The sequence below is a fragment of the Arvicola amphibius genome, chromosome X, assembly GCF_903992535.2.
Source record: "Arvicola amphibius chromosome X, mArvAmp1.2, whole genome shotgun sequence".
Taxonomy (NCBI): domain Eukaryota; kingdom Metazoa; phylum Chordata; class Mammalia; order Rodentia; family Cricetidae; genus Arvicola; species Arvicola amphibius.
This window is the reverse complement of record NC_052065.1, coordinates 101,478,154-101,491,999: the sequence shown is the minus strand read 5'-3', so window position 1 is coordinate 101,491,999 and position 13,846 is coordinate 101,478,154. Positions and strand designations below refer to the sequence as shown.

Here is a 13,846-nt window from a genome sequence, read left to right as displayed (position 1 = left end):
TAAAAGAAAAAGTGAACCTGAGAAAACATACACTGAAGAGTAGCAAAGTGATAAGGGCTATAAGCAAAATAGAAATCTGGTGGCAGTTTGAGGGTTTCTGGAGCAGATAAAACCACCTGGAGAGAAAGTCATGTGGATTTAAGTGTCAATCACAGGCCTGGACATGGGGCAGGGAATCTTAACTACTACTAAGAGAAGGAACAATGAAGCCACAAATACAAACCTTCGATGAAATTTGGGGAAAATGGCATTTTATTTTGGTGATAGTGGGTAATTTCACCAGCTGAATAGAGGCTTTTCAAATCAAAACATGTATCATAGCAAGCAACATAGCCACAAATATTCTACTCAGTAAACTGCCTTCCACGGAGAGTCTCAAAGGATAAATTTTTGCGGACATTTTTCATTGAAAAAAATATGTAATCAGACTGTGCACCAAGGAGATACCAATCGTGTGGAGCAGAGGGTGATGGCATAGCACCATCATTTGAGTCTAAGGAAATTAAGGCCCAGGATTAAGAGGGCTACTTAATAAGAGATTCTATAGAATCCTTACTCTTATTGGCAGATCTAATCACCCCTTATCTTCCATACAGATTGAATACAGGTCAAGCGAAGGAGACTCCTCAGAGTCCCCGTTTCTTTACCCCTTTCCTTGTTCCATACTTTCCGAACAAAGAGTCAAGTTGGGTCGTGTTTCAGTGCCATCAATTAGAATAACGGTGCTAGAAAGCAGAGTATGGAGTCTTTATACGTTTACAGAATCCCATACAAATATGCAGCCTTCTGTTCTTCCTCTGGCCTCCAAGCAGCTGCTGTGAGAAACTGTCTATCCTTTTCTCTCTCTGCAACATGGCAGCTAGCTCTAGGGATACGATCCCATAATTCTAGATCTCTTGTTTGAAATGTTATTTCTTTCCTGGAATTTTGACATCTTCTACGCCAGTTAAATTTCTCTGTAAAAACTGGACAACCAAAAAGGGTCTCACAGTCAGACTTAGGGCATTTTGTACCCCTCAACATGGCATGATCACTGCATAGGCGGTCTTCTTAGAAGACTAAATTCAGGAACGCCATCGCCTATCTTTACATACAAAAGACATGTTCCAACATCTGCTGTGTGTGTGTTTTCAGATCTTACATAAAACCATTCCAAAGAGCTAGATCCAGGACAGGCTCTAGAAACTACAGGGAAACCCTGTCTCGAAAAACCAAAAAAAAAAAAAAAATTCCACAAGTTTCTAAGAATTACATCTCAAGACTTCATTGCCAATCTTCGAGAACTGAATGGCACAATTCTTTGGTCTAAGAAAGAACCTTAAGAGTCATGCTATGTATCAAGGAAATAGCCTCGTGAAAAAGCTTGAAGAACTTACCTGTAAATTCTCTCCCTTAGGGCAGACACATACAACTCAGCCATTAGACACTTGTGGTTAACAGAGAAAGGATAAGAAGTAAAGACTTAAATGTCCAACTGTGCATGCTCCCGCCCTCCATCTTCACCCTCCCAGAACAAAACAAGGGTTTCTCTAGTGCAAAGAACTTGAGGGCAGCAGTAAATTTCTTCTGGGTATCATTTTCTCCAGGTCCGGTGACTGATGGGAGCTTTTCAGCTCATTTGAGTGGAAAATCCCAAAATCTGATCTGAAGTTTAATTGCTGTGGGTTACAATTTGGGGGTCATTGCACAAGTTAGTGAAGGCAGTAATGTAGGGCATCCCATTTGTTCCTTTACATTCGCTTATTCTCTTGGAAATACACAGGGCCCTGTGGCTAGTTGGGGGACAGTGTAATTTAAGTAGGTATGATGTGTCACTTCTGGGCTGAAGCAGTAAAGAGACTGTATGAAATGCTCCATTCTCTTATCCTTCTACTGCAATGACAGATACTGCAGGCCCTGGGCACTTAAACAATAAAACAGCAGAACTTCAGTCAGTGTAAACTCTTGAGTGACTCTGTGGAGACTATCACCTCCCACCTTATTTTTCCGACCTGGGTGGGATTTGTAGTGTGAGCAAGAGACAAATTGTTGGTGTTCAAAACCCCTGACACTCTGAGGTTGCTACCTGAGCATAACTGCATTCCTAATGAAAACAGCTGCCCTTCTGCAAGGCTCAACCCTCATGTCATAATCTCCTAATTTAGACTGAGTCTAAATGGTACACCTGCGGTCCTCTGTGTTGGCTCCATGGAACAGAAGATCATGCCCAGATCAGCAGGCAAAGTTTAAGCTTTCAACCAAAATAGTAGTACTCATAGAAGTGAGTAGTACAATTCAGTAAATACAATTGCTTTCTATTTCACAAAAAACAGGAAATAATTACATTTCTTATAGACATTTCTTTATTATATTTTCCCACTTGAATATTTTAGAGAATAATTTAAATGTAATGCATACTGACAGCAAGCACAGTATCAAATATTAGGCTTTTTTAATATTTTTCTTTTTTCACCCTTTATTTCTTTAGGAAGAAAATATTTAGATGACCTCAAAGACACAATTATTATGCTAATCACAGTGTGCAGTAACACATACAAGCCCAGACTCAATTGAAAAGAAAGCAACAAAGAAGTGAAAAAGTCTTTCTCCTCAAATTATTTTAATTCATTTTTCCACAGCCATATAAATTTAAAGTCTGAAACAACAATAATACAGCTATAGAATCTAGGTTCTTTTTCAAAGAAGTGGCATAGAAAACATAGAAAAGCTAAAACCTCAGCACAAGCGTCCAAAAACCAAGAACTGAGAAGGATTTGATGAAGACATGAAATGCACAAAATACAGTACACAAAATACTAGAATGCAGCAAATAGAAAGCTACACATTTCAGGTAGAAAGTATTGGGAAATATATAAAATACGCAAGAAATCAAAACCAAAGAGTTTTTTTTTTTCCTTAGAATACCGTGAATACACTGGAACTGGCAATTAGCATGTGAAGATGGGAACAAGAAAATAGCAGTTTCCCATTTAAAACTTTATTTCTAGGCTTTAGGATTTCACCTTCTTGCCATCCTTCTTTCCAGAGCTCTCAGTAGCTGACTCTGCTTTTCTTTTCTGTGACTAAAATGGAAACAGATTTAATGTTCTGCTCCAATATGCACACTTTTAAATGGCCCAACAATGTTAAATCTAGGATGTAAATGCATTAAAAATTTTTTAAGATGAATATTCACTTCAGTGTTACACTCACAGTTAATGTTCTATAAAGCCCAACAAACTATATAACCCAATGTAAAATAACTTTAAAGGTGTTTCTTTTTATGAAAAGACATAAAATATCCATCAAAAATAGTCATCAAGTATCTACTTACACATGGCTTATAAATGTACTCTTATCTTAAAGAACTACTTAATATTAAACTTTCTGGGGAATTTTTTTATTTAAGATAGATGTTAACGCACCATATTTCATATCTTCTTTGGTGCACATTTCTTTCCCCTTTGAGCATCTCTGACATCAGGGTGTATCTTACAACTGATAACAGATGATACTTGGCATCAAATCTCTCAGTGGCACAAAAAATGCTGTGTCTCACCACAGAAAGCATCTTAGATTTAATAAAATATGGTTGTCTACTTAACACACTCAAACAGGATGATCTTTTAAAGAACATTTGGAATCATAGATATACACAGCAACCAGACAGGATTAAAATCACATTTTTAGCCAGCACTTAACTTCTTGTCAAAAAAAAAAAAAGACCTTTCTTGTCTGCTCAGGGTTCTCCTTTGCACACACAGTTCCACAAAGATCAAATAACTTATTTGATTGACTCAGAACTCCAGGTTTCAATCTCCACACCGTCCCATCTCAACTCTAAACTTCCCCTACTCCCACGGCGACCTAGTCTCAATTCGTAGGATCTCCTTTGCATTATGTTTCCGCTTAGATTTGTGAGGGAGTTCTTAAATACTGAGTCTTTTAGCAAGGGAGTTCCTAACCACATGTTCTTCAAACAAAAAGGGAGTATATTTGTGGTGTGGTTCTTCTTCTGTCTAAAAGCAATTAGCATTTCATAAAACCCAGCTTGGTAACAGACATCATGATGGCATTAAACATTGTATAAACATTTGTAAAGGTGTAAAAAAGTGAAATCTACCTAAAAGTTAGGAAAATGCTGAAAATTTTACCATTGGAGTTTTAGTGGCCCGTTTCTTCTTTTCTGCTCTCTCTCTTTCCTCAATTTCCATATTTTCTTTTTCAATCAATGAAATCAAAGTGTTACAGCGTCTCTGGAATTCCTAAATGAAACAACGAAGAACTTAATTTCTAAAGCTTACTCAATCCTTTAAGATACTTCTTTAACTGCATCATTTCTATAGAAGAGAATTTCCAAAATTTGCATTTTTTTCTCCCTCCCCCTACCAAACCGGTATTCTTTAGAATACCATTTGTATAATGTATTAGGAGGAGGAGGGGCTAAGTGTCATTCAAAGGGTGATGGGTTAAACAGGCTGCTCCATTATACCATGGAACATTACTCAACAATAAAAGGGAAGGAACTATTGATATACAAAACACCATGGAGTGCAGAGAACTTTTCTGAGTGAAAAACCCAATCAAAAAGTGTGTTGTCACTTCTATAACATGTTTTGGAAGGATGCTAGACTGAAACTCACTATGTAGCCAAACAAGTGTTAAATGTACAGCAATTTTTCTGTCTCACTCTCCCAATTTCTAGGAGAACAGGCATACGACACCCTGTCTGACTATATTAGAACAGAATTAGAGACATGGAGAACAGATCAATGGTTGCCAGATGCTGAGGAAAATAGAAGAATGGGTGTGGCTAGAAAGAGTACAAGTGACCCTTGTGGAAATGATGGTTCCACAAATCTGCAAATGGTAACACTATGTGAGACACACACACAAAATGCCTGTACAAATGATAATACAACAAGTTCTGTGGATTTTACTGACATGAATTTTCAGACTGCAACGTTATACTATAGCTACTCAAGTTGTTACCACTGGGGGAAACTGTGTGAAGGGTGAATTTCATCTCCTTGTACATTTCCTTATAACTTTCTGTTACTCTATAAATATTTCAGAATAAAATGTGAATATAAATCACATAAACAAGAAAGAATAAATGAATGTTCTATGGCTAAAATAGGTTTTGGAAACGTGGAGTTTGTAAAAGTCAAAACAGTTTCCTTTTCTTTTTCTTTGAGATTATCATAAAAACCCCTGCAGGCGGATCTCTGTGAGTTCGAGGCCAGCCTGGTCTACAAGAGCTAGTTCCAGGACAGGCTCTAAAAAAAAAAAAAGCTTCAGAGAAACCCTGTCTCGAAAAACCAAAAAAAAAAAAAAAAACCAAAAAAAAAAAAAAAAAAAAAAAACACATCATTTCCCCTCCCTTTTCCTTCCTCTAAACCCTTCCATACACTCATCCTAGTTCTCTTTCAAATTCATGGCCTCTTTTTCATTGTTATTACATGCATATATGGATATGCATAGATTCCTAATTCCTAATTATAACTTGATGTGTGTTTTCAAGGCTGACCTTTGGTACACCTCTCCCATTCTCAGCTTTTCTTAGTTGCCTGTAGTTCTTCATGTAGGGTTGAGGCATTGTGTGGACTTTTCCCTGTCCACTTAGTCATGTCTGTTGTCATTTTCTTTGTTCAGCTCATGTTTGGATAATTGTGTTAGTGGAACTTTATGGTTGTAGCTTCTGGCATTCCTACGAGACAGTCTCACAGCAAGCTCCCTGATTTTCTGGCTCTTACAATCTTGCTGCTCCCTCTTTTCCAATGGTCCATGAGACTTAGGTGCTAAGAGTATTTTGTAGATGTATCCACTGGGACTAGGCTCCACAACTCTGCATTTTGGTTGGTCATGGTTTGCAAAAACAGATTTCTTTATTACAAAGCTTTCTGGAACCTTCCAACTCCCAATGTTCACCATGAACCACTAGGCAGGGATGTAAGACGCAGCTGTTCCCAAAGCTTCTTTGCCAACAGATGTCTCTCACTACATATCTTATGGGATTCAAGTTCTGGGAATCAGAGCTGTACTTGCTAATTCAGAGTAAACATTATCTGAAAAGATTTTTGCATTAACCTTGCCACTACTATATTTTACTGCCAAGAAATCAATTCATTCAAACTATAAACAGATTTTATGAATGTATGGTAAGCATTAAACATATGATTCATTAATATAGAAACTCATCTATTATTAACCCTTTATGCTTTGCTGTATTTAAAGGTAAATAATGGATTAATACCAAAGGATAAATAGTGCTTAAATAAATTATTCCTTTTCTGTGTAAGAAGTAATGCCTAACAAAACACTCAAATCAGTATATATATATATTCTGGCAATTAAGAGCAAACTCAAGAAAAATAAAAATGATAAAGTATAAGAATAGAAAACTCAGCAAACTTTTAAAGAATATTTAAGGGCTTATTTTTATTTTATATCTATGAGTATTTTCCTGCATGCATGTTTGTGCACCACATGTGTGCCTGGTACCTACAGAAGTCAGAAAAGATAAATTCCTTGGAACTTGATTTATAGACAGTTATGAACCACCATTTGGGTTCTGAGAATCCAACTGCCCTAGAAGAACAGCCAGTGCTCTTATCCACTGCTTCATTTCTCCATCCCTAGTACAAGAACTGGTTTTTGTTTTTCTGTTTGTTTTTTTAAGTTTCAAGACCCAAATATGTAGTTCAGTGGTAAAGCACTAGCCCAAGCTGTCTTCTACAACATATATGCATACACACACATATGCAAAACAATTTGTTCTCTGAAAGCAAGACTCAAAGAAATGGGAAGTAAAACAATGCCATTTTCTACCATGTTCATAGTGTCCATGTGTCCCTGCCTTGTGCTTATTCAGGTGTAGTATGCGTACTTAGCTGCAGTAAGCTGTAAATGAGAACTTGCATTCACTGATGTTGAATGGCAATATTATTTGTTATAAACTAAATTTTCTCCACAACATTCATCTATTAAAGCCCTGACTCTCATATTTTGGGGATCCGAGATGTTCAATGTCATTTTCTGACTATATTTAGAGATGGGTGATTTATGGCAATAATTAAAGTTAAGGAAGTCCAAAAAGGGAAGGGTACTAACCCTCCTATCACCTCATCATGTGCAAATAGTGGCCATCTATCCAACAGATTACCCTTGTTGGTACCTTAATCTTGGGTTCCAGTCTCCAGAACAAGAAGACAGAAAACAAGTGTTGCCTACCCCAGCGAGTCTGGTATTTTGTTACAGCATTGAGCAGTGAACTACTGTTGGAGAAGATACATTGGAAATAGCAAAGAAATGTTTTTAATATTTAAATATTTCACATCCTTTGTCTTAACAATTCTATTCTTAGACACTATAATAAAGAGAAACATAAAACATTTCAAGAAAAAATTTAGAACACCGAAAATAGGGAAATTCCAGAAACTAAATTTTGGGTACTAGGTAATAAAAGATATAGATATTAGAAGTAGCTAAAGAAATGCTAACAAGTAGTTAATACCAGATAGCTCTGAATGGAACATCAGTGCTGGGGTTTTCTTTTATAAAAAAATGGGATCGGTTTATTCTGTACAAGATGCATTTGCACCAAATTTCAAAAGAGCTTTTGCCACAGCAACTCATGTAGTTAAACTAATAACTTTTATTTTCTTCTTTATACATGTCTATATTTCCAAATTTTCTAAAATAAGCTTTAGGTCTTGAGCAATTTATAAAGTTGGAAGAAATGGCAAGTGTCTTTAAAAAAAAAAAAACACGGTTTTATCTTTCTAAGTAAGATCTAGAAAACTGCCACACAACAGAGGCAATGTTGAAATTATATATATTATCAGCTTTCCAAACATTTTCTGTTCTCTAATTCAAGCCACCAAAAAATAAAAGAAAGCCTGGCCAGAAAGATATTACACATTAACAAATTTTTGTTTTCCAATTAAAAACAATATATAACACCAGAATGTTCAAGTTTCATGGACATTGATAAATACCCAAGGTTAAATAATCTGATGACAAATAACACTGTAATAACAATCTAATGTTCATGGCTTACCAAAGTCATGGTGATATTTTTAATATGCAGACCAAATACTCTTCATAGTTTCATTCAATAAAATATATGCATACAAATTAAACAGCATGTTATTCAATTTATCTATTATAGAAAGGGCTAAGTTGACCCTGATGAGATCTGATCCTTGGTTTCTAGGGAAACTACATAGATTCTTTATATAAAGCTGATTTTTGAATCATTAAGCTATACCCTCCGGCTACTATTATTCTCAATAAGTAATAGCTGCCTGCAACTGCAGATATCTTTAGATACATATTCATGGTTCATATGAATGATTCAGGGACAAATACTAATACTTTCAGACAGTCTTATATGGAGGAGATAGAATATCTCAAAAAGATTCAAAATACACTACAATTATAAATTCTTACCTTTATTTCTTTGAACCTGTCACTAACTCTCCCAAACACAGAAAAGCAAACTCTACAGAAAAGCATCAAAAAAAGGGGACAAGCTCTTTTATTCTCTTCAATTTCTGTTTCTTGACCTCCCATGTAGCTTCCTATTTTTCTGAGGTTAAGGCGATGGTTCATGGTGTGTCAAACAATTTCTGTAATTCTATAGTCTAATTGACTCTCTCATCAATTCCCCACTCTTGATTTAGGGATGAATTTAGAAGAATGAAAACTAACATAGGGGAGTCAGAAAAAGAGAAGCCAAAGCAATTGAGGATGACAGAAGACAATAAAAAAATAACAAATTGGAAAACTGTTCCGCTGTGTTGAAAGCTGTGGAAAATATTTTAAGTATTCTGTGTTCACACATGTGGGAAATTCAAAGGGGCAAACAAACTTATCCATGGCAGGACTTCTGAGCTGTTAGCATTCTAATGTGGATTGGAAGTCTTGGTGGCAAAATTCAATGTCAGCATGCCCCAAATCTATTTCAGCGCAAAACATTTTTCTGGTTCTGAAAGAATGTTTAGTAGAAGCCAACTTGGCAAATCATATGCAAGGTAACAGCAATGGTTAAGGCTAAGTTATATACAGCTCAAAAAAAATCCTTAAAGGTTTCCATGTAATTTAACTGACAAAAGAATCTCCATGACAAGTTTTGAGCAGGTTGAGTGGGTGACACAATTAAATGTTCATTTTGTGCTCAGAAACTCCTTTATATAGATTGTCACTTCATAAAAATCTTAGACCCAAAATTAGAAAGGGGTTGACATTAAAAATTATTTAGGTTGATCATGAATCCCCAATAATAGATCCTTGCTAATGAGTCATGCAGCCCAGCCATCTATGTGGTTTCCTCCAATGTCAGAAGGCTCACTACCTTCTAAGCCCAGCTATTCCAACTCTGAATAACCTGAACACCTTTCCTTGTGCAACACTGCCATTTGTTACCTTATGGAATGTAACAACTGGTTCCATATCTAAAGTGTGTAGTCAAAGAAAACAAGCCCATCTCCTAACAATTCTGTGTTTCAAGGCAGCTCTTGTGACTCAAGCAGAATCATCTGCAGAACCACAAACACTTCATGTTCAGAGTATATATCCTCTCTTTTCTCCCATTTTTCACGTATAACGTTTCTTGGAAGACCGTGTAACACACAAATCTACTTGTTAATGCTGCCTGTCAACTTGATTGAGTTGAGACATATGCAGAATAGTAAAGCAGAGCCCTCGGTGTGCCTGTGAGGGTGCTTCCAGAGAGGATTGAAGAGGAAATCCTGGACTGAATGTGCACAAAGCTATTCCATAAGCTGGGGGTCCCAATGGAATGACAGCAAGAGAGAAAGTCCACTGATTATCTCTGTCTCTGCTTCCTGGCCTTAATAAACAAAGACACTCTGCTCCACCACACACACATATAGCTTCCTACATTGATGGGGTGAAACCTCAGGAACCCTGCACATTAATATCTCTTTTCTTCCTTGTTTTTCTAATGCATTTGTCATCACAATGAAAAGTCTAACCGAGAAAACTAGAGCCGTGATACGGGAGTCCCCTCTGTGTGTTGCTTGTATTGGTTAATGAATAAAGAAACTGCCCTGGCCTGATAGGGCAGAACAACATAGGTAAGCAGAGAAGACAGAAATGAAATCTGGGAGGAAGAAAGCAGAGTCAGAGAGATGCCATGGATCCACTGGAAACAGACGCTGGGAATTTTACCCGGTAAGCCACTGCCATGTGGCAATACACAGATTAATAGAAATGGGTTAAATTAAAATGTAAGAATTAGCCAATAAGAAACTAGAACTAATGGGCCAAGCAGTGATTTAATTAATACAGTTTCTGTGTGGTTATCTTGGGGCTAAGTTAGCCAGGCGGCCAGGACAAACAAGCGGTTCCCTGTAACAGTGCCACAAAAATATTCTGTGACTACCTGATGATGTGACTCAGATGCCTTTGGAAACAGCTTGTTGGGAGGCTTTGAAAAGGTTAAAAGTTGGATAGAAAAGAATGCTGTAAGCAGAAATTAATGAATGATTCTTGTGGGAACCCCAAAAATCAAAATGTCAGTAATTATAAAAAGAATAAAGATTGTGGTCATGGAATTGCAGATGAGAATGAGAACTCTATTAAAACTTGGACTAGAGGTCATGTGTTTTACCATGGCAAAGACCTTAATACACTTTGTTCTTTCCCTAAAACTTTCAGTAAAGGTTAATTCGTGGATTAATTTATCTGTGGAGAAAATTTCAAAGCAGCATAAAATTCAGACATTGTAACCTGGCTGTTGCTGCCTGTGTTTTGCAGAACTTACATTGTGAATTGTGATCAAAAAGGAGAAGAGTGCTATCCTGGTGGGTTTTTTCAACTCAACATAAACTGTAGTTATCGGGGGAAGAAGAACCTCAATTAAGGAAATAACTTCATCAGATTGCCAGTAGGCAAGTATGTAATACATTAACGACTGCTGGGAAAAGGCCCAGCATGCTGTAAGCGATGCCCTGGGAAGGTAGTTCTGGGTTACATAATAACGCAGGCTGAGCAACTGGTGAAGAGCAAGCCAGTACACAGTGTTGCTCCATGGTCTGTGCTTCAGTTCCTGCCTCTAGGTTCATGCTTTGAGTTTCTGCCTTGGCATCCCTCAGTGGACTGTGAATCAGGATATGTAAGCCATAGAAAGAAACCCTTTCCTCCCCGAGTTGCTGTTGGTCACGGGGTTTTGCTACAGCAATAGAAATTTAACTAGAATAGGTGGCAAATATTTTCAATTTTGCAAATAATATAGTCTCTATCATACTATTAACCTCTTCCACTGTAGCATGCAGCTGATATAGGAGGGTCTTCTATGTATCTGTTGCTTTCATTGGTTAATTAATAAAGAAAACTGCTTGGCCTGATAGGTCAGAACATAGGTAGGCGGGGAAGACAGAACAGAATGCTGGGAGGAAGAAGGCAGTGAGGCAGATGCCATGGAGCCAGCAGCTACGTCAGACATGCTGAATCTTTCCCAGTAAGCCACCACCTCGTGGTGCTACACAGATTATTAGAAATGGGTCAACCAAGATGTGAGAATTAGCCAGTAAGAGGCTGAAACTAATGGCCCAGGCAGTATTTAAAAGAATACAATTTGTATGTTGTTATTTCGGGTGTAAAGCTAGCGGTGCAGGAGTCGGGCAGGACGAAAAGCAGGCCTGCTTGTTCATATCACTACATGCAGCCACTGAAAATATATAACTGAGCATGAACTCGTGTTCAAATAAAACCCTAGTTACAAATACTAACACTAGAATTGTATAGTTTTCACGTGTCAAAATATTCTACCTTGAATTTCTTTATAAAAATATAAAAATAATTCTTAGTCTATATGCCATAAGAAACAAGAATGGGATGCAGTTTGACTGTTAGGGTTGAAAGTCAAAAGTGAATGAATGAGTAAGGGACAGGAAAGTAAAATAAAGCAAACAAGTACACTGCATGTGTGTGTCTCTGAATTTGTAGATGGAACTTGTTTTAGTCATTCCTCTCTGCCCGTATTTCTTCCCCATATGTTCTTCTTTTCTTCTGCCCTCCTACTTCTAATAGTTTTTTTTCCATTTTCAGGTCACATGTAATGCCATACTCAAGAAAAAACCTGCCAGAACATTTTAGCAGTCATCAGTGTTGACAGTGTGTTATTAATCTTTCTTATATTTAATTAAGAATGTAATGTCCTAAAATATCACTGTTAGCTGTCAACATGTAATTAAGAACTAACATACAATATAAAATCATAAGCAACAAAGCATCACTGTGGTTATAGAACAACCAGAAATTTTCTATTTCCCTTATTCCTCTAAAATATCTAAAAAGAAACATCCTTTTCAACTAGATTGAATATTTAGAAAAAAACATTCTGTGTGGAACCAATAATCTAATTATCATTTACTAGCCACTGTGATAATCATATAAAGTGGGAAGCAAGTTCATAAAAGGCTATAGCAATATTTTCTAGGAAGTAGTTTTTTCTCCTACAGTTCTAATGAGAAATGCCATTTTATTACTTTTAAATAAGGCACAATTTCATTAATAATAAAGTTGTGATTTGAAAACAAACTAATAACATGAAATTTTTATCACCCAGTATTCAGCAGTATGTGATTCTCTGAGATGCTATCGCCAAAACTCATTTAAACTACTACAAAAGACAGAGTAATTGTAATGACTAACTACTAATACTCAGCTTCAACTGTAATGTTCTTAGCCACAGGCAAAGCGACACACAGCTTCCTGAGCTGGCTAAAGAGAAAAACAATGCTCTCCAGCAATTGAAAAGAAAGATATTTTTTTCACTAAACTTAAGAACCAAAGTCATCTTATAGAGAAAACAACAAGCATTTGATCAGTGAATGTTTATTTCTGAGAATTCAATTTTCCTTTTTCTTCTTTAAGTACTTAAAAGGAAACTAAGAAGAATCAGGCATTACTGATGGAAGGCTAGGTACTTTCCCCAAGTGTATTATCCAATGAGCTGACTAGTGTGTTACTGCCTTTGGAACGCTCCCATTCTCCTCAAATTGCTATGTCACTGAGAAATGAGCAGAGATGGCAAGAAAATTAATGAGCTAATGGTTGATGCAGGGACAGGTCAGCATCATGTAAGAGATACTACACATAAATACAGTATATATTATCATTTCCTCTCATAGTAGTTTTTGAATGAGCACACACTAAGGCCCTATTCTAAGATCTCCAGCCCCAGGACGAGAGAGGTAAGACAACTCAGATGCTCTGCACTTGAAAATCCGAGTTCAGCATATGCTTCCTACTTGTCTATGAACTTCAATAGAGGCTGATTACTTACTTAAAGACCACACAATTTCTCCAGGAAAAATTCACAATCTTTTTAGCACAGAGAGATGGAACTGAATCGTATTTTCTCTTTTATACAGCCAGCAGTTTTAAATGGAGAAGAGCCTCAAACTCTTCAACCTTTAACTGAGGGCTTCCAAAGTGAGGCATATGTGGAAGTGGAGATTCGCTCCTTTAAGCACTTTGTGGGTGTTACTTAAGCCAGATGTCATGAGTTAAGTACTTTGAGATTTGCACATAAGATATAACCATCATTAAGGTGCTTACATTTTTTTCTAAGAAAGATTTCACACTATTTGTTGATGTGTCTGGGAAAGAAGCACCTTTCAGCAAGCCAAGTTCAATCATTGCAAAAATTTTCATTTGAGCACAGCTATAGTCACAAAAACGAATCAGATTGCATCTTTTATTTGGAAGACAGGGTTTTTCAATGAAGCCAATGTTTTCTATTACAGAAACCACAGCTGCTTCTGTCGAGAGGGTGGGTTCTCTCCCTAGATTATGAAAATTATTCACTAAAAAGGAAGTTATTTTAGAAAGA

At 36.8% G+C, this 13,846-nt stretch overlaps 1 protein-coding gene across 3 annotated transcripts in view; it reads right to left on the bottom strand.

Annotated features, from left to right (window-relative positions):
• Positions 1-2,597: 2,597 nt before the first annotated feature.
• Positions 2,598-13,846, bottom strand: part of Smarca1 (SWI/SNF related, matrix associated, actin dependent regulator of chromatin, subfamily a, member 1) — a 72,883-nt gene continuing 61,634 nt past the window's right edge. For all 3 annotated transcript variants that reach the window (XM_038316601.1, XM_038316600.1, XM_038316602.1), the window contains 2 exons: positions 4,134-4,244; positions 2,598-3,062 (listed from right to left, as the gene is read on the bottom strand). In XM_038316601.1, the coding sequence (XP_038172529.1) occupies positions 2,991-3,062; positions 4,134-4,244 (183 nt within the window). In that variant the 3' untranslated portion in view covers positions 2,598-2,990. The remainder of the gene's footprint in view (positions 3,063-4,133; positions 4,245-13,846) is intronic.